Below are 27895 nucleotides of genomic sequence, written 5' to 3' on the forward strand. Positions count from 1 at the left end.
GCATTTTATCTTGAAATCTTTTAAGTAACTTTTTAATACGTACTTTTAAGACCCTCACATCAAACTTTTGTTTTGACTTCCTTTGAGAGTATTCAAGTCGTAATCGCCTCATAATTCGCACTATGCGTTTTATATTTTTAAAGACACAAACCTTGCAAATATCTAGAGGGGGGCGTTATAAATATCCCCAAAAGATGGGGGAAGATCAATATAGAATCCTAAAATACCCCAGGTTTTGTATGCATCTTCTTTCACACACACATCCACGCTGAAGGACGCACACATACACACACCTCGATGACTCATTCAAACCGAAAACTGTTCACTTACGTTCATTCAAGTCAACTCTCTCTCCCCTCTGCGCAGACGCAAGCTACTAAATGCGTGACACTTGTCGCTGACCGTGCCTATATAAATGCAAACTCCAGCCTTCCTTTGAAGAAGTCCTAAAAGTAATAACTTGCTAGGCAACAACTGGAAGACAGACGCACCTCGCAAAGTTCAAAAACCACCATCCAAGGATATACCAATTACGCACAGGTACGCAACATCTCATCTGGAATAAGATTGTGAGATAGCCTAGTAAACGTTAGGTAATAACATCTTACAGTGGTAATCTTTATTTTAGTTAGTTTGTATTGCTGTGGATGCGTCCTCGTGTTTTGCGCACAATGAGGCACCGAGCTATCCAACTTTTAAGCCCAAGTGGACTTAGAAAATATACACTTGTGCAATGCAATTAATGTGCAGAAAGCGCGCTTTAAGCAAATTGCATCTGTCAGGATTTGAGCTTCGTCCCAGAGTGCGCAAAACAGTTGCTGAGAAGTTAAAATCGTGCGCATAATTGACTCACTTCTCCCGCAGATTCTCCTCGCCACTTTTTGACATGAAGCTCAATTTTCTCGTCACCACCGTGGCTCTGCTCGTTGCCTTTCCACCACCGTATGAATGTAGAGCCATCGACAGCAGCTCCAACCAGCCAGCCACGGACCCCGATGGAGAGCGACAGTCCCCTCCGGTTTTGGCACGCTTAGGGGAGGAGTACTTCATCCGGCTCGGCAACAGAAACCAGAATTCCCCCCGCTCCCCAGCCGACAGCTTTCCCGAGACATCCCAGTATTCCAAAAGAGCACTGCAGCTCCAGTTAACGCAGCGTCTGCTGGAGGGGAAAGTTGGAAACATCGGCCGCTTGGATGGCAATTACGCGCTCCGGGCGCTCGACTCAGTGGAAAGAGAGCGCAGGTCGGAGGAGCCGCCGATTTCCCTGGATCTGACCTTTCATCTGCTACGAGAAGTACTGGAGATGGCCAGAGCCGAACAAATGGCCCAGCAAGCTCACAGCAACCGCAAAATGATGGAAATATTCGGGAAGTAACCATCAGCAAACCCATCAGCCAAAGATATTTTTACATTTAGCACAAACATGAATATTCTGTACCATAGTGCTGCTTTTCCATCATGATCTATTTATACCGGTGACTTATTTATTTGTAGATATTTCAATGAAGGCGATTAGAGTACAGTAGGTGTATATGAAGCGCAAAACTGTCATCACTCTCCATCAATGTTATTGTATAAGTGATCATTCAGAACTGTAGATGAAGAAAACGTTTGAGTTTCTTTAAAAAAAAAAAAAACAGACAATATTTTCCAGTACTGTATTATTTTATCTGACAGATTTGAGTTTCATTGTAACATACAGTACATTGTTTAAGTTTGTTAATAAACTAATGAGCAACCATTAATTTTTGTTGTGCAAGAGAATGTCTTATATTTATATTTTTCAATAAAACTTTGAAAGCCAGTTTGACACCTCTTGTCTAGATTATTGACAGTGATTAAATAATTAAAAACATCTCTACTTACATTGAAAAATTGTATTTACACGTTGTGTGTATATCTCTAAGGATCAATAAATGAGGGTCATCGAGAGATGATAGACTGGTTTAACCAGGGGTAGAAATGTTTTTTTATATTAAACATTTAATCTACAATTTATTAATTACAATTAAAAAGGGTAAACACAATCTTTTTACCACCTACCTTCAGAAAATGAGCTCTGGAACAATCATAAACACATATAAAGTACCTCAGAGTATATTGCAAATATACACTGAATAATTAAATCAATACACTTTTTCTGGCACTCAATGACACTAATGCAATTTTAAAAAAAAATAAAAAATCTTTCTGGACTTGGCAGCATGTGCACATTCTTTGGGCAAAATGTTTGTGTGAAAAAAAGTAGATATGACCATTATGACAAAGGCTGATTATCAAATGACAAACCAAACAACTGATGTGTGGTGACTCATTCTACAGCAACTGGAGATCCTGGGTGTAGTTTCACTGAACCGTGTCCTAAACTGAATGGGCGAAGCCCATCCAAATCTGATCGATAACTCAAATGTGAACTAACAAGGCACTCAGAACCTTATGTTTTTGACGCAGCACCTCACTTTCACTAGGATTCATTCACTGCAACACGTGTTGTTTTGGGGTTGTGCTCCCTGGACCTCATTAAGTTGGTTGTAGCCGTTCTCTGTGTGAAAAGGCACATCCTGTCACTGATCACCCTCCACTGGGCCAGAATATATGGATTACGCAATGTCCTGGCATCGTTATTTCAGCTCGACCACCGAGATGTGCGAACAACACTTGTTTACTCTTCGCCTAAAAGACGAGGGAAAGACAACCCTGTGAGCAAAGAGATGTGACGATTACTTCCACGAATGTTTCTTCGTGTAGATTAGGCATCTACTGTATATGTGAAACTGAATCTGTTACAAATGATTTCACTACATGAGGGTAACCTTTTATTCTGACGTCGATGTTTATAAATATGAAATCCAGAGAACATTAAAGGCGAATCATATCATTCATAACTCAAATACCACTGCCTTGCCAACTGCAATGAAAATACCACGCGAACACTCCCTACGCAGTAAACAACACCACAAATCTTGGAAGGGTTTCTTAAGTCATCTACATTTATATTTAGTCATCTAGTGACTGGAACAAACATGAAAGTCACTGGTAAAATAGTCTGTAGGTGTCCTTATTGTTGTAAAATGAACGCTGGACAATATTTGTGTTGGCATGTGCACTTTGTGAAGTTAGGATGATGTGGCGGGTCTGCGTGTGCTCAGGGGTTGTGGGGGAAGAAGGGGCGGAAGGGCTTCGTTCAGTGAGTCCACTTCTCCCGAGGCTGTTTGCCCAGGCCGGCCGGCCACGTCGGCACCCACCTCAACCTCGTCATCCTCCTCTTCGTCGTCATCTGCAAACAATGAGAGTTTAAAGGAATAGTTCACCTGGAAATGTAAAAGTGCTGAAAATGTACTCACCCTTAGGGTGAACTCATGTAAATGAGTTTGTTTTTTCATCAGAACAGATTTGAAGAAATTTAACATCACTTGCTCACCAATGGATGCTCTGCCGTGAATGGGTGCTGTAAAAACGAGTTCAAACAGCTGATAAAATAATCCACAAGTAATGACTCTAGTCCATCAATTAACATCTTGAAGCAAAAAACTAGCAAAGATTTAAAGTTAAAAAACATCTTGATGGATTTGTTTCTTACAAACATACAGCTTTTCACTTTATAAGACGTTAACTGATGGGCTGGATTACTTGTGGATTATTGTAATGTTCTTATCAGATGATTTGACTATCATTCTGACGGCACCCATTCACTGCAGAGGATCCATTGATGAGCAAGTGATGTAAAAATTTCTAAATTTCTCCAAATCTGTTCTAATGAAGAACAGGCTTCGTACAGATATTGTGAAAGGAAATTACGTAATGTAATAACCTATCTCTTTTCTTTCAAATTCTAAAAAAAATATAAATAAAAACATAGTAATAAAATAAAATGGCAAAAATAAAATGAAGCACATGCAAAGTATTACAAAGTATACTACACTTTACTATAGTAAAACCACAGTTATTTTTCAAACGATTAACGAACCCACACAGAAGTCCCAATCTGAATCAAATGATTCACGATCCACGCCTCTGAAGTCCCGATATGAATAATGATTCGCAAACCATCACTTCAGATCAGGACTCAGAGCACAAATCATTTGACTTAGATCGGAACTTCGTGTATCGCTAATCATTTGATTTAGATTGCAACTTAAAATCATGAATCATTAGATTTGAATCATATAATTCGCAAACCCATCCTGATCTGAATCAAATGATTTGCGATACTTGCTCCGAAGTCCCGATCTAAATCAAATGACGGGGGGACTTGAAGTCCAAACTAAGTCAAATGATTCCCACTCTGAATCAAATGATTTGCGCTCTACACTCCGAAATTCTAATCATTTGATTTAGATAGGGACTTTAAATCGAGTAATCATTAGATTTGAAACATTCAATTCGCTAAATGATTCACAAACCCATTCAGATCTAAATCAAATGATTCACAAACCCGCTCTGAAGTCCGAAACTAAATCAAATGATTCACGCTCCGTGCTCCGAAGTTCAGATCTAAATCAAATGATTCACGATCCACGCTCTGAAATCCCAAACTTGATTCGCGAACCATCATTTCAGATCAGGACTCAGAGCACATCTACATACTGGATCTCATGAGGGTGAGTAAACTTTAGCAAATTTTCATTTTTAGGTGAACTATTCCTTTAACCAGTAAAATGGAAAAGTTGCATTTTCTCGACTCAATCTGAACGTGAAGATACCATCAGCCTCATACTGATCATATGGTGGAGTTTAGAAAATTGATTGACACATCTGATTAATATACTGAAAAGCGAGGCTGGCTTTTGAATCTCAAAACATGCTTTTGAATAGCAGATGCCAACTTTATTTTCATAATCAATTCAACAAGCTAACTTGATTTCAACCTACATGTGTTGATAGTCGAAGCTGAATCAGGGTTAATGAGCATTTCAGGTGAGCCGTACCTCTGGCGAAGTCGATATTGCGTAGGGCCCTGCCCTGTCTTTTGAAGCTCACAGAGTAATGATCCATGTTCTCATAACCGCGCTCCACTCTCTCCAGGTGCGAGGTATTCGACGCCTCTGCAATTCTAGCAAACAAGAAATCAATTTGTATGTTTGTTCAAAATACACATTAATGTTGCAGAAAGGATCAACACTTACTTTTGCAAGAGGGGTTTGGCATTCTGTATGACATGAGTGAGAGAAAAAGAGATTATTTCACAACAAGATAACATAAATATTATGAATACAATATATTGAATTTCTACAGGGTTCCCACAATTTTTGTTTATCAAATGTTTACGTCATTCACTGGCATGGATTTCCGTGACAGTCTGTTGAATACATGGATTTAAACTAATATACTCAATATTTTCATGCTGGTTTGCAGGCATGTTTTTCTCAAAGCATTTACAAAAAGAAATATCTAGATGATTAAATATTTAAGAGCAGAACTAGAAAATAGTACTTTTACAAAAGGATTTTATTATTCATTTCCATGACTTTCCATGCAGTTTTTTTTTTAAATAAATAGGACTGTTAACCTTTATGTTAAAAAAAAAAAATATATATATATATATATAATAATTATTATTATTTTTGTGTGTGTTAACCCTGTTTCTATAATCTATTGTAGGCATAAAAGACCTGTAAGAAAAGAGCCATCTCAGGTTCTTCCAACGTCTGGATTCCTGTCTCCATGATTTTGGTCATGGACTCCAGATGATCTCCATACTTCCTTGTGAGGGCACGTATGTAATTCAGTTTCTCTTCCTGTTCAGCGTTTACTTTCAGGTTCATATCACTCTTCCTGTCCTCCAGGATAGCGTACAAATGGTCAAACTTTTCACACACCTTGGATTTTTGTCGCCTGCCATTTTCCTGTAAATACATAATACATGTAAATATAATATAAAGTAAAATACATACTGTACAGTATGCAACAGATCAAAATATCTTTATATTATATACACTACTACTGTTCGGAAAATTGTTTTGTTTTTTTTTGTTTTTACAAGAAATTAATGTTTAATCAGCAAGAATACATCAAATTGATCTGAAGTGACAATAAGGACAATTTCAAATAAATCTGTTCTTATGAACTTTCTATTCTAATGAAAGAATCCTGAAGAAAATGTATCACCGATTCCAAAACAATATTAAGCAGCAACTGTTTTCAACATTAATAATAAGAAATGTTTCTTAAGATGCAAATCAGCATATTAGATTGATTTCTGAAGGATCATGAGACACTGAAGACTGAAGTAATGACTGCTAAAAATTCAGCTTTGCATCACAGGAATAAGTTACATTTTAAAATATATGAAAATAGAAAACAGTTATTTTAAACCATAATAATATTTCGCAATATAACTGCTTTTACTATATTTTTGATCAAATAAATGCAGCCTTGGTGAGCATAAGGGACTTCTTTGTTTAAAAAATTTAAAAAAATTACAGACTCCACACTTTTAAGTGGTATATAACATATAATAGGGCTGGGAAAAAATATTGATTTCTCAATTTTAATCTATTCTCAATTTTGCGAAACAATATTGATTATTAAACCCCAAGAATTTATTAGTCTACCTTGTTTTCATTCAATGAACGGAACAGTCTAGCACACCTTCCATCCAATAAATCACAATAAGCTTTGTGCTTTGTTACTTCTGATATGAAACAATGGCTCAGATTTCAAATTCTGTCCATTTTATTATAGTATTCAAACAATAAATGCTGTTTTGGTGCTGTTTGATGTGGAGTGATCACTGTAGCCCCTCAGTTCAGGAGAAGCGGAAGCGAAACGTACATGAAATGATCATCTCCTCTGCTTTAAAGCCAGTTTCAGCACAAAATAAACATGAACGAACATCTGAAGGTAAGTTAAAAGAGAGAGTACAACTTACCGAAATCCGTATCCTGCCTCATATCGCTCATTCAATTGTGGAAAGACGTCAGTAAACAGCTCGTAAACAATGTCACATAATGTCACATTTACCTTAGACCAACCATAATTGTGACCATAAACTCATTAGTCAGTAGAGTTACACAATATACTGGTACTAAAAAGGTAGCTTTTAAAAACGGTTTGATTCCGCATTTTGCTAGTACCCGTACGTAAAGAATGCATTTTGATAAGAGCCGTAATTAGTTAAAATGTGGATGGAATTGCGGATCCAGTCATGAAAACTGGATTTTTCCACAGTTTTCCTGATGTCAACAGGGTGGCGATTGCGCTGATGGCTTGGGCCCGTCATCGTTGCTTGCAGCTATATTTTTTTTTATTGAATTTGTCCTTTAGTTTGTTACTTGCATCTATGTTTTTGTTATTAATAACAAAAATAAAACTTTTCCTGTTGTTCTAATTTTTGTCGTAGTATCGGTTCAGTAGTAGTATTTTAGTCAGGTATCGTATCGAAGTCAAAATTTTACTATTAGTCAGGTAGAAAAAAATTAATTCTAAATGGAATTTTGCTAAATATATGCACCATATAACATATTTATTATATTTTTACTGTTCTTCGATTTTTAATTTAAGTTGAAATAAATTCGTCAAGGTTTTATGAGAGCCACCATTTAAATGTTTATATTTCAAAAAACAAATTGGAGTAGAAATAGGTAATTATATGTAATATGTAAATAAAAATATGTAATTGTAACTTGATTACTATGAAAACTTAATTGTGTAATTTAAGCGCTTGTATACAAATTAGTCCATTTTAACGTAGTAATATCAATTAACTCTGATGCATATTTTACAGTATTCAGAGATTTTTTTCCTTGAGAAATTTGGTGTGTATCCAAATCGCAAGCTTGTGATCAGAATTTAATCGAATTGTGGAATTTGTCAAAACCCAGCTCTAGCATATAAGCATAGAATTTTTTACTAAAGAATGCCACTTTATAGGCTACTATTGGGTGATTGGAACACAACCTATGGACCACCAAAGTTCAAAATTAAGATTAAAAATGTACTTTCAAAATCAATAGTTTGACTACCTGTTTCTTTCCTTCAACCGTATCTAACCCTCAACCTTGCTCACAATGACTTTCTGTCAGGGAAGCCATATGCTCAACAGAGACGGCTCATTTCTGCTTGCTTGTCAATCATGAAGCCTCTGTGAACGCAACTGTGAGGTCTGGAGAGAATCCAGCTTCCTGCCTGCCTGGCTCGTCCATGCCAGAGCGTGTGTATCTTTTGTCAGAGGAAGTGTTCTTACGTTCCTCATCAATAATCCTGCTCTTGTGCCAGGCTTTGGGGAGGGAGAAGCCCCCACACAGGGTAACTAACCTCTATGGTTCTGCAGGTCTCCTCCAACTGACTGATGATGCCTTGGATTCTGTCATTATTGCCCACCATCATTGCTATTCTATCCGAGAGCTCTGTCTGGAGATGAGGACGTGCGTAAGCATATTAACACACAACTGTAAAAATATATGCTGCGCATACACACTGACGCAAACTCTGGCGTACTTGTGCAGACAAGCATAAATATTAATATGTCTCAAAAGCGTGAGAGTTTTTACCTTTTTGCGTCTGGTAAATACTGTTAAGAGGGGCCACTTCACAGTCCTTATGAGAGCCGAACACTTTACACATAGAACAAGTGGGAACGCCGCAGGTCAGGCAGTAAATGTTGATTTTCTCATCCTCATGGACTTCACACATCGGCTGGTCAACCTTCCTTTCCGGAGAAGGTCTGCTGCTTTGGAGAATAATAGATCTATGAGTATCAAAGGGCGTAAACAATAAAATAAACAGATTTTGAGGTTCGAAACCTTTCGGCTTTTGCCTCAGACGTGGACAGGACTTCAAATTAATGCTTAATGAAATCACTATAGAGTTCACGAGGCCATATTGAGGGGTTGTGATGTGTGTCAGTACGCTTAGGAGACTCAACACTGACTGGTGGAACTAAAAATAAGTTTGCTGCCAGCTGACCGTCATCCTTAGCCTTATGACCTGTCTGAGTCACAGGTCTTGGGAGCCACATGGACGCTGGGGAATCTGTCTATTGCAGTGCAAAACACCAACTGATTTATAGAGCCTTAAAACATGAACCTCTCATTCAAAAGCTTTTCTTGAGTTCATAAAGTGAAACGCTTAAGTGGGATGCAAAGTGACAGGGCGGTGGAGAACTTAATCGTTCAGCCTTGGGGAATTTCATTCTTAAAAGCATGTCTGCTCTTTTTTCTGTTTCTTCATGCACTTTACTAAAAGGTAGAAGGCTTATTACCTCTACAATAGCAGTAACTATGGAAGCCCATTTCCAACACATAAGAAAAAAAACATGCTTTGGTAATCATAATTATAATATGTAATTACCAAAAAAGTTTTAAAAAGGTCCGAATTTTGGCACTTTGTTATGTCAATTTTGACTCTCATAATGTTGACTTTTATGTTAATTTAGACTTTTATGTCAATTTTGGAAGCCCATTTCCACCACATAGGAAAAGAAATCATGCTTTAGTTAATCATAATTAGTATATCAAAAGTAAAAAAAAACAAACGTCAGTTATTCATGTCAAATTTCAACTATGTATCTTACAGCTTAAGATTCACCAATCATGATTTTGTTTTCTTATGTGGTGGAAATAGGCTTTTATCTGTACGTGGTAATAATATAAATCATATTAGTTAAGACATTAATTAAATGTTCTGAGTCTACAGAGCTCCAGACTAAACAAAAAAATAATAATAGGAAGTTACTGGGTCCTAAACAGAAGCATTTATAACCAATTATATACATATGTGACCCTGGACCACTAAACCTTAAGTAGCACAGGTGTATTTGTAGCAATAGCCAACAATATTGTATGGGTCAAATTTATAGATATTTCATTCATGCCAAAAATCATTAGGATATAAAGTAAAGATCATGTTCCATGAAGATATTTTGTAAGGTTCCTACCGTAAATATATGAAAACTTAACTTTTGATTAATAATATGTATTAAGAACTTCATTTGAACAACCTTAAAGATTTTCTCAATATTTTGATTTTTTGCACCCTCAGATTCCAGATTTTCAGATAGTTGTATCTCCAAATATTGTCCTATCCTAACAAACCACACATTAATGAAAAGCTTATTTATTCAGCTTTTATTCACCATATATTTCACACATCAAGTGTTCTGAAATGAGAAGTCCTCAACGTGTGTTTTTTTTTTTTTTTTTTAATCAAATGTTAATTCATGTCCTAGTCATATTTCCTGATTAAATAAACAAAGTCAAATGTGAATCTCATCAAGTTAGTGTTTTAGGCATTTTACATTTATTCCAAAATAATAACTCAAGGCAATAACAATTTAAACAATATATTTTATTTGTGAACTTATGTTCAGCTGTTCTGTTTAATAGTTAACTTGTAACTATTTTTTATTTTTTTTAGATCATCAGTCATCAAAGCACGGTAAATATTGGTCACAGACATGTTGGTTTACTTTAAATTTTCACCAAGCTGATTACTCACTAAAAACTCCCACAGATCATGTTTTTAATGTAATTTTAATGCTAGTGCGCACTCTCAGGGAAATAATTTGACGACAGAGTTTTCCAAAATGTCACCTTTTTTTTTTTTTATCACCAATGCCAATTTTGTGTCAGAACATTTTACTCGCACTCTGACTATATTTGTACATTTCTCTTGAACGTTTTCATCTGTTTATCGAGAAATCATCAGCTCTAGACTTTTGAGGTAAGTTAGGCTAGAGGCTATTACACAAGGGATCTTGTTAAACCACACAGACATGCTATTAGAGCCTCCCGAGGTGTTTGTTTCTCAACTCTAACCTGATGTACTCCTGTTTGTACATGTCAATGATGTTTTCCACCAGAAGGTTTCTCTGCAGACCGTAGACCCCATGGCGGTCCAGCACAACTTCATGCCTGCAGGATGGACACCTGAAACGGCCACCTGACGTCACTGAGCCTCCTCTGGTGGGAAGGTATGGATTTGAGGACTGTATAGGAAGTGTGAGACAGCAAAACACCTCATTTTTAGAGATTATTGAATGTTTGTTTACAAATATTCATATATTTTAGCTGAGTACTGATACTTCCCAAATAGCCTATGTGTAATAGCCAATATTATTATACTATAGTCTAATAAAACTAGTATAAATTAACCATTTCTAGAAACCTCCACAGCACTATAAAACTATTTATCTGATTTATAAAAGAGAATACAAAGATATTTATGTGATAAATGATGTTGACAAGAAATAAACAATATTGAAACTGTACCTGAAAAATGTCATTAGCACATTTCCGGCAAAGATTGTGTTGACAAGGAAGAATCACAACCGGTTTTGTGAACATTTCCAGACAAATGGGACAAATAAGCTGTTTCTCCAAGCTGTCCATCCTGATTCGACGAGCTACGGCTTCACTGAAGTTGAGAACGAGACCGTTTGGGATTGAGAAGATGAAATTGTCTCTTGTACACGGGGTGAAATCAGGCCCTCTCCATTGCCCAACCGCCTGTCTGTACCCTCTATAATGAGGCTTGGCATTCCCCCACGCCAAGGCCCACTATCAGTGAGCGCTGTTTTTAGAAAGGCGCACGTCAGAGGTTGCCATGTTTACTTGCCCATATATGAAAATGATACCGTTGACTCGACGTGCATCTCTTAAACGCAATAAACACAGGAAAGTAAAAAAAGAAATAAAAAGACATTAATTGAATAATTAATACGCGTTAATACATAAGTAAAAAAAAAAAATACTATTTTAATACGCTTTAATACATAAGTAAAAAAAAATACTATTTAAGTGCAATTTAAATTTTAGTACTGGAGTGATGTGCCTGTTTGGAAATATAATGCGGGCTCACCAAGCCCCAAGAAAATAAAAATAAAACAATAACGCAGTAATATAATATTTTTTATATATACGTGGCAATTAATTTGTTGGTATTAGGTATGTAGAAAAAATGTAAAAGACTGGTGATGGCCGCCCAAATAGAAAAAGCTTTGGAGAATGCGGGCATCGATCCCGCTACCTCTCGCATGCTAAGCGAGCGCTCTACCATTTGAGCTAATTCCCCATTATGGTGGCCCCCATTTGAATTTCCCCCATTTGTACAGACAGCAGGGGTGGCGCTAGGGGTGGGCTAAAAGGGCTGAAGCCGCTCATGTTTTCAATAAAGCCCCGAATGCTTTGTTAGTATGCTCTGTAGGCACCATCACTGAGTTTCCATGCGCACTAAAATAATTTCTCGAACCGCAGATTCGCTCTCTGCACATTCACCAAAGTCTACTAACACGTTGTCATGACAAGAAGCGCCCACTGAGGCTCTAACGTACTTCTGAGGGATATGTAAACTGGCCAACCAGCGATAAAAAGTTAAAGCAGCTGCTTCAGGTATCTGTAATTTACTGTATAACTTATTGATGTAATACCAATCTTGTTATTTTTTACTGAGGCTTGTCAGTGTGAAGCAATATAGATATATATGAACAATTTGGTTAGCATGGTCTGTCGCAGACAACAATTTAATGAAGGAAGTAAATATTAAGTGGCTTAAATTAAGTGACTTGTTTTGCTCTATTACGCTAAAGAAAAGCCATGTGCGTCTCAGTGGCAACACCTAGCGGTGTTTCTATACGGAGTGAATTTGCGTTTTGAACCGATTCATTTATAAAAATAGTTTGTTACTTAGCCTGTATCCCAATGCGCATACTATCCGTCCTAAATTCTATCTGACAGTAGTAATTTTCAATACTGTTTAGGACAGATAGGGTGGATAGTATGCACATTGGGACGCAGGGTTAGTTCCTGAATGAATCAATCGGTTTGAAAGAGTCGTTTGAATAAACGACTCATCGACTCGCTTATAAAGACGGTGTTTTTCTGCCACCTACTGGCGACTTTTAGGTTCATTTTTAAAAGTATCATTCTATTTTGTCTGTCATTTCATATTTCTATATTCCAATTAATATTTAACATTGTTAATATTATTTTTAAAACGTTAATTATTTATGCAAATTGTAAGTGCAGTGTAATGCGCAAGTGCTAAAAAATAAGTGAATAGAATCCTACATGTTTAATTATACTTTAATTATACTTTATGTATCTATCTATCTTTGTATCTATATCTATATATCTATATATTCGTGTATTTCATAATAATACAATACAAAAGTAGTTTAATTGCATAAGCAGATTTCTTGTTATTGTTATTATTAATTTTTATTGCCATATATCCCGTGGTCGAATTGCAAAAAAAATACGGGTTGGATGGTGGGCGAGATGTTCCATAGCTAACTTTACACAATGATTACAAAAATTGTTTACATTTTAAACACGTTTTTATTTAACAAAAAATAAGCTTTATTAAATGACCGTTGTTTTCCTTCTAGGGCCTGAAATAGGGTTTTTTTTTATCGATAATTAAACAATATTTTGCTGTATGTGCTGTTAGGGTATTAGGCTGATTTAGGCCTACACTAAAACTGCCAGTAGGTGGCAGTACGTCCCTATTAATAAACGAATCACTGAATCATTCCGCCAAACGATTCTTTTAAAACGGCTGATTCAGGTAGAAACGAAGCAGGTGACCGCCTTTATGAATGGATTAGGCTCACTCGATTATTTAAAAAACATATAAATTCAGAAAAGAATCTCTGCAGTGTTACTTTATTATCCTTTTAATAATGTTAAAAGTCGCGCTTGAATCATTTTTTTGAGTTTGTGCGCAGCTTGCAATATTGAGTTCTGACTGATCGCTGTTATTTAGTTCGTAAATTATCATACGTAGATAATGTTATTATGTTTAATTTGTATGATAAGTTTTAGACAACATTAACATTAAAGGGAAGAGGGGATGGTGGTTTACAGAGGGATGCTTTTTGTAATTTCTTTCAATTCGAGCCCCGCATATATCAATGCATCCGAAATGTTTGACTTTGTTGGCGAATCTTTAAGCTAATGTTGAACTTCGGGTTAACGTCACTTTATTTTCGCTTGTCAGTTTTGTTTGAAACGATTTGTCTATAACTAGCGTGAGTTGAGGTTTGTGCTTTATAATCAAATAGGAGGCAAATTTAAACAGAGAAAGAAAGAACGTTATTATATAAATAAATATAATATAATATATAAATATAAATATAAATTTCAGGAATGTACATGTAAGTTAGTCGTTATAGTTCTTATTTGCAATATATGTGTGTTCACCTTTATTACATTGTAGTTACTATTTACGCATTTACCCTTGAAAAGCGCAAGATCGAGCCGCAAAACGTGTGTTCCTTCGATAGCTCAGTTGGTAGAGCGGAGGACTGTAGAGGAAGTACTGTAATCCTTAGGTCGCTGGTTCGAATCCGGCTCGAAGGAAACTTGGTTTTTGCCTTTTGAAGGTAGCAATCTGTTTTTGTTCTTGTTTTAGACTTACGGTAAGTGGAGTTGAAGCATTAAATGTTTGTTTTAATGCAAGCAAAAAATCTGACAACAGACCAAATGGCTCTTTGCATTTTTTATTGCATGATTTTGTGAAACAAGCAAGATCCCATCTCTATTCATGTAGTATGGAAGCCCATTTCTGCCACTGAAAAAGAGGTAATTTTGACTTTTATTTCACAGTTCTGACATTTTCCCCAGAATTATGTCACAAACGAATAATTGTGAGTTATAAAGTCAGAATTGCGAGATATAAACTCCCAATTCTGACATTTTTTTCTTAGGACTGCAATATAACGTCCAACTCTGAGAACATAGGAGCCTTTTTTTTCCTCCTCAGAATTGGACTTTAACTTACAATTGTGAGTTTATGTCTCATAATTCTGACTAGATACTGATTAGATACTTTTTCTCAGAACTTGCAATTCTGAGAACATCAGTGTTTTTTCTCCTCAAAACTTGACTTTATAACTCGCAATTTAGAGTTTATATGTGACCCTGGAGCACAAAACCAGTCATAAGGGTCATTTTTTCAAAATTGAGATTTATACATCATCTGAAAGCTGAATAAAATAAGCTTTCCATTGACGTATGGTTTGTTATGATAGGACAATATTTGGCCGAGATACAACTATTTAAAAATCAAGAATCTGAGGGTGCAAAAAAATCAAAATAACAAAATACTGAGAAAATTGCCTTTAAAGTTCTTCAAATCATGTTCTTAATGTATATGACTAAACAAAAATTAAGTTTTCATACATTTACAGTAGGAACTTTACAAAATATCTTCATGGAACATGATCTTTACTCAATTTCCTAATGATTTTTGCCATAAAAGGAAAATCAATCATTTTGACCCATACAGTGTATTTTTGGCTATTGCTACAAATAAACCCCAGCGACTTAAGACTGGTTTTGTGGTCCAGGGTCACATATCTCAATTCTGAGAAAAAAGTTAGAATTGCAAGACACAAACTCGCATTTGCCAGAAAACTTAGAATTGTGAGAAATAAAGACAGAATTGTAAGATATAAATTCACAATTCTGACTTTTTTCTCAGAATTGCGAATTTATATCTCACACTTTTGACTTTTTTCTTAGAATTGTAGAGATATAAACGTGCAATGAGGACTTTATATCTCAATTCTGAGGTACAAACTCGCATTTGTGAGAAGAAAAGTCAGAATTGTGACATAAAAAGTCGCAATAACATTTTTTTTATTTTTTATTCAGTGGCGGAAACGGGCTTCCATAATGTAAACATCCTATCTATATTCATGTAGTATGGAAGCCCGTTTCTGCCACTGAAAAAAAGGTAATTTTGACTTTTTATCTCACGATTCTGACATTTTCCTCAGAATTATGTGACACAAACCCATAATTACTAGTTATAAAGTCAGAATTGCGAGATATAAACTCTTCTGACATTTTTTTCTTAGGATTGCAATATTTGTCCAACTCTGAACAGAAAACAGAACATAGCCGACTTTATAACTAACAATTGTGAGTTTATATCTCATAATTCTGAGAAAAAAGTCAAAATTGTGAGATACAAACTCGCATTTGCAAGAAAAAAGTCAGAATTGTGAGATATAAACAGCATTCTGACATTTCCTCAAAATTGTAAAGATATAAACTTGCAATTCTGAGAACATATCAGTCTTTTTTTCTCCTCTAAATTGGACTTTATAACTCACAATTGTGAGTTTATATCTCATAATTCTGAGAAAAAAGTCAAAATTGTGAGATACAAACTCGCATTTGCAAGAAAAAAGTCAGAATTGTGAGATATAAACAGCATTCTGACTTTTTCTCAGAATTGTAGAGATATAAACTTGCAATTCTGAGAACATCAGTCTTTTTTCTCCTCAAAATTGGACGTTATAACTCGCAATTGTGTTTATATCTCACAATTCTGAGAAAAAAGTCTGAATTGCGAGGTACAAACGCGCAAAAGTCAGAATTTTGACATTTAAAAAAAAAACAAAAAAAAAACAAAATTCGCAATAACATTTTTTTTTTAATTCAGTGGCGGAAAACGCCAACTCAAACGATAGGCCTAGTTTAGGATTTATGTATTTGATTTGCATCTTACATTTTGTGGATATATTCTGAGTGTATATTTATTATTTAAAGGAGACACATCATCAGTTTTATCACATTGTCAGTTTTAATTCCACATGAAGCATAAGAATAAATATAATATCTGTTATTTACAGACAGCACGGTTAAACAAAGCTTAAGAAGTTGACTAGTTTTAGCTTTCTCAGTCTTAACATAAACAGTATATTGTAAAAGACAACAATACATTCAAAAAGAATTTTAAAATTAATATCTATGGTGACTCCTTTGCTTTTAGGTGTATGTTCTGTGTCCATCGCCGATCAGCTGGGTCTTCTCACTAGCATTGGTTGGCTGCAGGACAATAGGAGTGTCGCCATCTGGAAAAGCAAAATCGCAGGTAAAAGAGGTCACATATGATCAATATGGAATATACAAGAGGTTACGGCGTCTAATGCCATGCCATTTCACACTCCTAATTGAACTTCCTGCTGAAATGAAAAGTGTTTTGTACGCTCCAAGGACGTCCCAGCAATCTGCCGTTAGCCTGCCCCTGCTGGCTGCACTTTTCTGACCTCATTGAGCTGGCTCAGTATCACTGCTTTGAAGGGCAGCCCACTGTCCACTGGCTTACCTAATGCTGAGAGAGTTTATTTAGCTGTTTTCTGATTCAAAGACCACAGGGGTGGATTTTTAAAGACTACTTCAGCAGGATATGAAGTCTGTGAAATATTATTGTTTATTTTATTGATTTTTTTCCCCTCTTTGTGTTGCACTAATATAAATGCTGTGAAAGACAAAAATATGTTTTTGGGTAGTATAAAAAAATCAGCTGCCAAACTATTATTTATTTATAAAATTATTTTTACACGGTAGACAAATATCATTTAACATGACACTATAACACTAAAAGAATAGTTTTCAAAATGTTTACAGACTACTTCAGCAAGATAAGACTTTAATAGGAATCTGTGAAACATTGTTTTATTTTATTGTTTTTTTTTTGTATGCTATACTAATATAAATGCTATGAAACAGAAAACAGAAAACCCCCTAAAAGACAAAAAAAAAAAATAAAACCACCTAAATTTGCTGCAAAAATGATTATATAAACAATATGAATAATGAAATTATTTTTACATGGTAGACTAATATATAATATTATTTAACATGTAGATAACACTAAAACAGTTTGCTAAATTTTTAGAGACTACTTCTCTGTCTATGAAACATTTTATTGATTTTTTTGTGTGCTACACTAACATAAATGCTATGAAGCAGATAATAAAATACACAGTAAAAACATTTTCAGATAACCCATATATAACCCAATTAGCTGTAAAAAGTATTATTTAATATGACTAATAAAATTATTTATTATTTAATGTGTAGGTTCCATTAATAAGGGTTTTTAACATTTTTAGAGACAACTTGAGTAGGATATCAAGTGGGCATGAGGATGTGAAACATTTTTTATTTAATTATTTTTGTTTGTGCTACACTAATATAAATGCTTTGAAACAGACAATAAAATACACTAAAAATAGCTGCAAAATTATTATTTAATATGAGTAACAAAATTATTTTTACATGGTAGACTAATAAATAATATTATTTAACATATAATAAACATTAAAATTTTTAGAGACCACTTTGGCAAGATATGACTTTAAAAGCAGTTTATGAAACATTTTATTGATTTTTTTTTGTGTGTTATGCTAATATATGAAGCAGACAATAAAGTACACTGTAAAATATATATTTTCAGGTAACCTCAAAATGATCTAAATTAGCTACAAAAGTATCATTTAATGACTAATACAATTATTTATTATTTAATGTGTAGGTTGCACTAAAAAGAGTTTTTAAAAATATTAAGAGACAACTTGAGTAGGATATCAAGTGGGCATGAGTTTATGAAACATCACTTTTTATTTCTTTTTTTTTTGTGCTACACTAATGTAAATGCTTTGAACAGAAAATAAAATACACTGTTAAAAAAAATCTCCTAAATTAGCTGCAAAATATTATTTAATATAAATAATACAATTCTTTTTAATTGGTAAACTAATATATAATTTTTTTTTCACATGTAGATAACACTAAAAAAGTAGTTTTCAACATTTTTTAGAGACTACTTCAGCAAGATATGACTTTAACAGGAGTTTATGGAACATTTTATTGTTTTTTTGGTGCGTTACATTAATATAAATGCTCTGCAGCATACAACAAAATACACTGTAAAAATGTATTTTCAGGTAACCCCAAAAATAAAGTTAGCTGCAAAAGTGGTAACTAATATGACAATATAATAAAAAAAATACTATTAAATATTTAATGTGTAGGTTGCTCTAAAAAGAGTTTTCAAAATATTTAGAGACAACTTGAGCAGGATATCAAGTGGGCATGAGTCTATGAAACATTATTTTCTATTCCATTATTAATTATTTTTGTGCAATACTAATATAAATGATAATAAAATATGCTGGAAAAAAACATCTAAATTAGCTGCAAAAATAATAAATAATAAATAATAAAAAGACTAGTTTTCAAAATTTTTAGAGACTACTTCGCCAAAATATGACCTTAACAGAAGTCTATGAAATATTTTACTGATTTTTTTTTGTGTGTTACGCTAATATATAAAGCAGACAATAAAATGCACTGTAAAAATATATTTTCCAGGTAACCCCCAAAATAATCTAAATTAGCTGCAAAAGTGTTATTTAATATGACTAATACAATTATTTATTATTTAATGTGTAGGTTGCACTAAAAAGAGTTTTTAAAAATATTAAGAGACAACTTGAGTAGGATATCAAGTGGGCATGAGTTTATGAAACATCATGTTTTATTTATTTATTTTTTTTTTTTTGTGCTACACTAATATAAATGCCCTGCAGCATACAATAAAATACACTGTAAAATGTATTTTCAGGTAACCCAAAAAATAATCTAAATTAGCTGCCAAAGTGTTATTTAAAATGATAATATAATAATTAAAAAAACTGTTAAATATTTAATGTGTAGGTTGCACTAAATCTTTTTTTGTAGGATATCAAGTGGGCATGAGTCTATGAAACATTATGTTTTATTTCATTATTTATTTTTGTGCTACACTAATAGAAATGCTATGAAACAGACAATAAAATACACTGAAAAAAGTCTCCTAAATTAGCTGCAAAAATATTATTTAATATGAACACAATTATTTTTAATTGGTTGACTGATATATAATATTTTTTAACATGTAGATAACACTAAAAGAGTAGTTTTCAAAAATTTTAGAGACTACTTTAGCAAGATACGACTTTAACAGGAGTCTATAAAACATTTTGTTTGTGTGTGTGCTACACTAATACACTGTAAAAATATATTTTCAGATAGCACAAAAATAATCCAAATTAGCTGCAAAAGTATTACTTAATATGACTAATAAAATAATTTATTATTTAGTGTGTAGGCTGAACTAAAAAGAGTTTTTAGAGACAGCTTGAGTAGTATACTAAGTGGACATGAATCTATAATTTTTGTAGTACACTAATATAAATGATTTGAAACAGACGATAAAATACACTTTAAAAAAAACACCTAGTTAGCTAAAATATTAATTTAATATGGATAATAATCTTTTATTTTACTTTTTTTCATGTGCTACACTAATATAAATGCCATAAAACAGGTGTCTACATGCTATACTTTTTTAAGTATAAAAAGCGGGATCTTGTGTGCTTAGTGTTCTTAGCTTGTCTAGGTGAATGCAACTCAGCTAAAATGCAAGCGCAAGTCAACTTTGATTTGTCCACAGTGTATTTTTACATAGACATAGCTTAAATCTAATATAAGACAAAACAAGACCTTTTTTTGTCAGTATCATCTTGCGTGCTGCCTTTCAAATGCAGGAAACGAAAACATAGTTTATTTTTGTTGTGGGAATGCTATATAAAAACTAGTATGCAAACACACTTTGAGAAATGACTCAGACTGTAATTATCACTTTTGTGAGGTACGACAGCACAAGATGTAAAAAAACCCCTCCTACAGCTTACTGGCAGAACAACGACGTATTATATCCAAACATCTGTCTCAGAACTATCAACTATTTATTTTTGCATGTAGAGTGAATTATTACGTTAGTTGAACCTTGTTGAAAGCTCTTCCCTCAACTGATAAGCCATGATCTGCTACATCAAAGCTTGTTGTTCTTTTAAAGTATTTAATAAATTTTTTAATTAGAAAATTATCATATAAAGCGATTTTGAAATTAATTTTAGATTCCGTTGCATAATAGTCTTATAAAGTCTTTCCACTTTAAAAGTCGCTGTTATCAAGAACAAAACGTGCCGGAGTAATTTTAGGATGTGTTCCTTTTAACCATTTTCATCTTTTTTTGGATGTGGAGTGACTGAGATGTGTTGTGTGTTCATTTGCTATTTCAAAACTGAGAGTGACCACCTGAAGAACACGTCAGCATGTCCTTTTACCTCTTTCGTTGTCCGTACGGATCTGCTCCTCCAAGTCTTCGGGAGACACATAGAACTCCGGGTCCTCTTCTCCAGGTGTGTGCGGTTTGCACTTCCCACAACAGCAGTTGAAACAGCAGCACAGACAACAACAGAAATAGCAACCTGTCAGCAAGCCACAGATGGCAAACAGACCCTATAAATGAGAATGTTCAAAATCAGACAGGCACACAGTGTCAGGGTTTAGTTGAGATAAAAATGCATTCAAAACATCCACATTACAGTGTCTGTATTATATAATATTACATTACAAGTTAAATAATTTAGTTCAAAAATATAGAGTTAACCAAGTAACCCATTGCTAATTACACGTATTACTTACATAAATACACTGTAACATAAATACTATCATGTAAATATAAAATATATCTATTAAGTGAGTAGTTGTGATTGTATAAATTAGATTTGCAATAATATTCTATTATTCATCTTTCAGTGTTAACAGTACAATATTCTGTCTAATTCTGTCATTACAACAGTCTTTTTTCTACACATTTTTGGGTAACATTTTACAATAAGGTCCTATTAGTTAACATTAGTTAATACATTAACTAATAATGAGCAGTACATTTGTTATACTATTTAATATACTTTAAGTTAGTTAATGAAAATACAATTTATTGTTAATTAGCTAACGTCCATTAAACATTATAAACAGATCCAACTTTTTAAATTAATAATGTAATAGTAATTTTTTAAACTAAGGTGAATAAATGCTTTTGACGTATAAGTGTTAATGACATTTTTATGATATGAAAATATTTAAACATGGTTTTAGTATATAAATTAAAAATGCGAGAATAAAGCAGAAAAGTGAAGGGGAAAAAACATAATTAGCTGCAAAGATGTTATTTTTTAAAACAATATTTTAAAATCTATATTATTATTTAATTATTACATATATTATTTTTCAAAATAACCAATGAAATTATTTTTAAATGGTAGACTAATATATAATGTAATTAATATTAGGTTACACCAACAAGAGTAGATTTCAAGGGTAAGGTCAAGCAAAAATTGTTCCCTAAAGTGCTATTTTTTACTGATAAAATAAAATAAAATAAAATAATATATAATATAAAATGAAAATAAATAAATATGAAAAAATAAAATAACATAAGATGAAATAAAATAACATTTAAAATAAAATAAAATATAAAAAATAAAATAAAATTTAAAATAAAATTAAATTGAATATAATTTTAAAAAATATAAAAATGAAATTGTTCCATAAAGTGCTAAATTTTTACTGATAACATAAAATAAAATAAAAAGTAATATAAAATAAAATAATATGAAATAACATAAAATGAAATAAAATAACATTTTAAATAAAATCTAAAAAAATAAAATGAAATAAAATAACATTTTAAATTAAAACACACAAAAAAATAAAATAAATAAATACATAAATATGAAAAATAAAATAACATAAAATGAAATAAAATTTAATTTTAAATAAAATAAAATAAAATATAAAAATAAAATAAAATAAATTAATTTTTAAATAAAATAAAATATAAAATAAAAATATATAAAAATAATTGTTCCATAAAGTGCTAAATTTTTACTGATAAAATAAAATAATAAAAAAGTAATATAAAATAAAATAAATATAATATGAAACAACATAAAATGAAATAGCATTTTAAATAAAATATAAAAAATAAAATAAAATGAAATAAAATAAAATGTAAAATGAAACATTTTAAATAAAACACAAAATAAACTAAAATAAAATTTACAATAAAATAAAATATAAAAAAAATAAAATGAAATTAATAAAATGTACAGTATAGTAAAATAAAAAATAAAATAACAATTGAATAAAAAAAGTTTAAAATAAAATATAAAAATAATCTAAAATAAAATATAAAAAATAAATTAAATTAAAGTAAAAATACAATAAAATAATGACATTTTAAATAAAATAAAATTAAATTAAATTAAATATAAAAATCAAATTAGATAAAATAATATAATAAAGAATGATACCGCACCTTGGCCCACCAGCTGGAGAGCATAAAGTATGTGTTCACATTCTCCTCCCCGAATTGCTGCGACACATACAGACCCAGGGAGCCGTACTTGTCATAAATGTTCCTCTTAGTGACGTCAGACAGCACTGCATGAGCATTGTTGAGCTCTTTAAATTTGTCAGTGGCATCGGGGTTCTCGGGGTTCTTGTCAGGATGATATTTCAAAGCGAGCTTCCTAAAAAAAAAATAGACGAGGACATTCAAAAATGAAAAATTGACTACTAAGAGATTCACGAACCTGAGGATCACACAGAAGTCTTAGAAATGAAAATGTAAGAAACAGAACTTATTGAAAGACCCTAAGATCAATGTAAATGTCAGGAAGTATATTTAAATGACCTTAGAAATACAGAATCTCTCTGAGAATGTGGACTTCTTTGTATTCCCCTAATGAGAGTGACATAAAACAGCCATTAGCTTAAAAAAGGAAACACAAATACTTCTGGACCGACACACAGTAAGAGGAGACTCATTAACATGTGCCAGTTTAAAATGCTGTCTGTCTGTTTGATGATCTCAGCAGGGTGTGATCTTTAGCGGCTAGCTGTCTTATGCGCACGCTGCTTGACCTGTCTATGTGTCGGCAAGACCGCAGACCCCATTAGTGCCTCCAAAAGCTCCTCGGCACACGAGGGCTGGCGAAGAGAGGGACGTCACCAAGTCTGACATTCTTCCCATTAGAACCAGCAGTGCATTGCAAATGTCTCTGTCTCTGACTCAGTTCAGGTCTGCTCTGAATGAATGCCAGCATGTCCAAACTCTGCGCAAACACTTTTCAAAAGTCTCTGCAGCAATAAGGAAGAGTTTGACATTTTATAACGCTGTGAAATGGAATATCCTTAAACTCAAAATGGTTGTGGATGATCAGATATCAAACTATAAATATTTATAGTATTTGCTGTGAAGTAGTAGAAATCTTTAGAAGAATTTTAATCCTAAAATCATTACATGAACATAGTCTCCCTCCTTGTTTTTTTTTGTTTTTTGTTGAACCAAAAACAAAAAATTTAATCTATAATTTATAATGCTCCGAGCACGCTCGCTTGTTAATTTTTGATTAAGCCAATGGCGTCTGCAAGAGTTGTGATGATTATATATTCATTAACAGCAAACAAGTGCTGTTAAAATGCTAACCATTTAAATGCCTCCTTGAACAACGTGCAAATTAGAACAATTAGACTCCATAATTGTTGGAACATCAGTATGGTGTAAGAAATGAACTTGTCTAATGAAGCTCTCCGACACGTTGCCCTCATATTTTAGCATACAAGGTACAGAAACAAAACAGGTTGTGCATAAATTAATAAATCGTATTATAAAAAAATATTATACATATATATTAGTGGTTGACCAATTAACAGCCTGGCCAATGATTGATGCGGATATTAAGTATATATATATATATATATTAAGTATATTTATTTATCAGTTTATTTTTCAGTTTTCCAAGGTTGCAATTTAAACATCTTGTTTCTTGTATATTAGGGGATGACCGATTATTGGCCTGGCCAATTATCGGTGCTGATAGTATGTTTATATATATATATATATATATATATATATATATATAAACGCATTATAAAAAATAATATATATTGGCCTGGCCGATTATCAGTGCTGATATTAAGTTTGTGTGTGTGCGTGTGTGTATATATATATATATATATGTGTGTGTGTGTTTGTATATATGCATCTTGTGTGTACATATATATATATATATATATATATATATATATATATATATATATATATGTACACACAAGATGCATATATAAAAACTCACACACACACATATATATATATATATATAATATACACACACACACACACACACACACACACACACACATACATGTATTATAAAAAGTATTATTAATATATATTAGGGGTCCACCAACTTTCGGCCTGGCAGATTATCGGTGCCGATATTAAGTATATACATTTTTCTTTTCAGTTTTCCAAAGCTGTAATATATATACAGTAGTCAACATTTAAAGTGGATCAAAAAAGATTATCAAAGTTGTCCTATAAGGCAAGAACAGCTGCAATTTATACATCTTGTGCGTGTGTATCTGTGTGTGTGTGTGTGTATATATATATATATATATATACATATATATTATTATTATTATTATTATTATTATTATATATACATATTATAAAAAGTATTATTAATATATATTAGAGGTCGACCGACTTTTGACCTGGCAGTTTGTTGCTGCCGATATTAAGTATATATTATACACTTTTTTTCTTTTCAGTTTTCCAAGGCTGCAACTTATGCATTTTGTATGTAGTGTGTGTATATATATATATATATATATATATATATATATACTATTAAAAAAATATCATAAACGTATATTAAGGGTTGATCGATTATCGGTCTGGCCATTTATGGACCATTTTCAAAACTGATTTGCCGATAAGTTTTTGTCAGAGCAATAATTATATATACATATATATATATACTTGTTAAAAATATTGGTTATCTTTCTGCTTGATCTGTAAAAATTGGTATTGTATTAGCCCTAAATGTATATACATCAAGAGTTCAGATGCAAAAACCTCTAAGCATGTCCGACCTCGTTCTGGCTACTATGTATAGGTTTCTATGTAAGTACTGGTATTTCCAAATGGGTTTAGGCTGGTATTTAGAGCATTTGAAGTTAAAGTACTTGATGAACATATACTATGTGCAGAGAGCATTCACTCAGTATCGTCATTTCATTTTTGACCAAGATGGCTGTTAGAGGCTTTTTGCACTGGAACTCTTCAATTATTAGTCATACATACATACATATTCTCCTATGTGATGTGTGCATATATATATCTCAAAGAATGAGGCTATTAATATTTTTTTCTCCGGTTTTCCCAGATTGCCCTGTTCTGCTGCAGCGTAATATTTTGTTAAACCAACTGACAAGTGAAACCAGCAAGTTATGATGTCAGCGCCAAGATATTACCACCAAAGGCAAGGTTGGCATATTTCCATGGCGCTATGTAAATTATAGTGCAGAATCATTCATGCACACGTCTTGCACCCCTGAACATGCTCTCGTATCTAAGATTCCTTCATCATTCCTGATCCCAGTAAAATATGGGATGCCATCTGTTCAGCATAATAAATATTTTAGTTTTGTGGAAGTCATATTATATTCATGCAGCTCCACTGCAACTGAAGGCTGAGATTCTAGAGGAATGAGCTGCAGTTTGGCACTTTCTCTATCCTTTGCTCTCTCATTCACCCCGAGTAGAATCCAGACTTCTTACCTAATAATCAAAACCTTGGGACAAACAGGTATGTGAATCACGTCTTACCTGTAGGACCTCTTGATGTCATCATGAGTGCAGTTCTTGTCAAGGCCAAGAACCTGGTAAAGAGCCTCTCCTGATGTAGACAGGGCCCGTTGCCTTTGTTCAGCCATGATCTTAAACCATTACCTAAACATCAAAGAAACAAAGAAACTAGTAATAAATTGGATAAGACAGTAGGTCAGGTATACAGTTCACCTGGAAGGTGAATAAGATACAACCAAGCTATTAGTTTTTGGTTGACAGAATGTTCTGGGAATGTTATAATGAAAATTAAAATAGTTAAAAAATAAAGTTAAAAGCTAAAACCATTAGGGTATGTTGTGTAGGTTCCATTTAGGTTGTCACAAAAAAAAACTCCATGCAACTTTTTGGGAATGTTAGTTTTTGGTTATTAAAAATAAAACCTAGAAATAACCATTAGGAAACATCCTGAGTTGGTTCTCCTCAGGTTGTCACAAAAAACATCCCTGCAATGTTCTATGAAGGTTAGCTTTTGGTTATAAAACTATAACCTAAAAAAAAAAAAAAGGGAAGTTTCTCTGTAGGTTCCCTTTATTTTGTCACAAAAGGTCTCAAAAAACTCCCTACAACGTTTGGGAAGGTTAGGTTTTGCTTAAGAAGAAACAACAAAACATTCCCAGAACATTCTTACTTTGTTCACCAAAAAATACCCAAGCGGAAAACAACTCAGGAACATTCTGTGTTTGGAGGGAAATGACGTTTGGTTTGAGACTTACAACGTCACTCTTTCCACATCAACCCAGACATGACTTTTTGTTTACATAAGTGCTCTGTTTGTAAGAAAAGACATCCGTTAGAAGGTTATTACAGAGAATATATATACACCTGTCCAAAACAAGAGTTTGACATGGATTCTCTGATAACCTCCAACCGGCACCCCTGAATAATTCCATCTTTTGTAATGAGCCTTCATGGAATATTAACTAGTTCTAAAAATTATGCAGCCTTCATATCTCTATTGAGCTTTACAGTGGCTGGCTGTAGAAGTAAAAAGCAAAAAATCACTAGTGCAATGCTGCTCTAAATCCCACAGAAGATCATTAGTTTTCTTACCTGTTAACAGACTCCAAACTTAAGTCCTTCACCAGGGCAGGTAGACAGGATTATGGAGTCAGATTCCTTCTCTGAAGGTGAGTAGATTACTGAGGGAATGAATTATACATGGAACTAGTCATGAGCTCAGGTAACTTTAGGCCAGTTTAACATGGTTACCAACAAGGTTCATTAGGTTTCAGTACCTGGTGCTTGAGCAGAAGGTGGAAGCTGTTTGATAACCACTGTTTCTGAGGATGAGCCTACGTTGTCTTCCATTACTGATTTTAAAACCTGCATGATGAGGACTGGAAAGGATAAAAGGTTAGGTTTTATGTCTATACAACTTTTAGCTAGAGTCTTACATCGTGTGCGTCCATGAATACCCTCGATTTGACGCATTTTCTTGCTAATGCAAGATCGCCATCTTGTGGTGTCCTTCTGTATTTGCTGTGTTCAATACCTAGTGTGACAAACGTGGTGACGTCCAAATACACGTTCAACAAAACTACTTTGTATGTGCAAAGACTGTAAAATA

At 33.2% G+C, this 27895-nt stretch overlaps 3 protein-coding genes and 2 non-coding genes across 7 annotated transcripts; 2 read left to right on the forward strand and 3 right to left on the reverse strand.

Moving 5' to 3' along the window:
- The first annotated feature begins 374 nt into the window (after window positions 1-374).
- crhb (corticotropin releasing hormone b) lies at window positions 375-1745 on the forward strand. Its single transcript, XM_051098310.1, has 2 exons — window positions 375-540; window positions 865-1745. Exon 2 carries the CDS (start codon window positions 887-889, stop codon window positions 1373-1375), a length of 489 nt encoding a protein of 162 aa, XP_050954267.1. The 5' UTR covers window positions 375-540; window positions 865-886; the 3' UTR covers window positions 1376-1745.
- Window positions 1746-2803: 1058 nt separating this feature from the next.
- trim55b (tripartite motif containing 55b) lies at window positions 2804-11495 on the reverse strand. Of its 2 annotated transcripts, none has more exons than XM_051098305.1 (8): window positions 11211-11495; window positions 10758-10927; window positions 8495-8668; window positions 8257-8353; window positions 5613-5846; window positions 5127-5149; window positions 4929-5053; window positions 2804-3277 (listed from the first exon to the last, which is right to left on the reverse strand). In XM_051098305.1, exons 1-8 carry the CDS (start codon window positions 11328-11330, stop codon window positions 3117-3119), a joined length of 1104 nt encoding a protein of 367 aa, XP_050954262.1. In that variant the 5' UTR covers window positions 11331-11495; the 3' UTR covers window positions 2804-3116. The 2 variants fall into 2 exon arrangements, with proteins under 2 accessions (XP_050954262.1, XP_050954261.1); XM_051098304.1 differs by having other exon boundaries at window positions 8495-8671; window positions 11211-11493.
- Window positions 11496-11939: 444 nt separating this feature from the next.
- trnaa-agc (transfer RNA alanine (anticodon AGC)) lies at window positions 11940-12012 on the reverse strand. Its single transcript has one exon. It is a non-coding gene; the product is annotated as a tRNA-Ala (tRNA).
- A 2202-nt stretch (window positions 12013-14214) lies between these two features.
- trnay-gua (transfer RNA tyrosine (anticodon GUA)) lies at window positions 14215-14300 on the forward strand. The gene is given in 2 exon segments: window positions 14215-14251; window positions 14265-14300. It is a non-coding gene; the product is annotated as a tRNA-Tyr (tRNA).
- Window positions 14301-16534: 2234 nt separating this feature from the next.
- dnajc5b (DnaJ (Hsp40) homolog, subfamily C, member 5 beta) lies at window positions 16535-27862 on the reverse strand. Of its 2 annotated transcripts, XM_051098309.1 has the most exons (7): window positions 27744-27799; window positions 27564-27665; window positions 27379-27467; window positions 26308-26430; window positions 22948-23161; window positions 20909-21083; window positions 16535-16804 (listed from the first exon to the last, which is right to left on the reverse strand). In XM_051098309.1, the coding sequence occupies exons 4-7, from the start codon at window positions 26412-26414 to the stop codon at window positions 16719-16721; spliced, it is 582 nt and encodes a 193-aa protein (XP_050954266.1). In that variant the 5' UTR covers window positions 26415-26430; window positions 27379-27467; window positions 27564-27665; window positions 27744-27799; the 3' UTR covers window positions 16535-16718. The 2 variants fall into 2 exon arrangements, with proteins under 2 accessions (XP_050954266.1, XP_050954265.1); XM_051098308.1 differs by having other exon boundaries at window positions 27564-27862.
- Window positions 27863-27895: the final 33 nt, after the last annotated feature.

The sequence above is a fragment of the Labeo rohita genome, chromosome 24, assembly GCF_022985175.1.
Source record: "Labeo rohita strain BAU-BD-2019 chromosome 24, IGBB_LRoh.1.0, whole genome shotgun sequence".
Classification (NCBI taxonomy): Eukaryota; Metazoa; Chordata; class Actinopteri; order Cypriniformes; family Cyprinidae; genus Labeo; species Labeo rohita.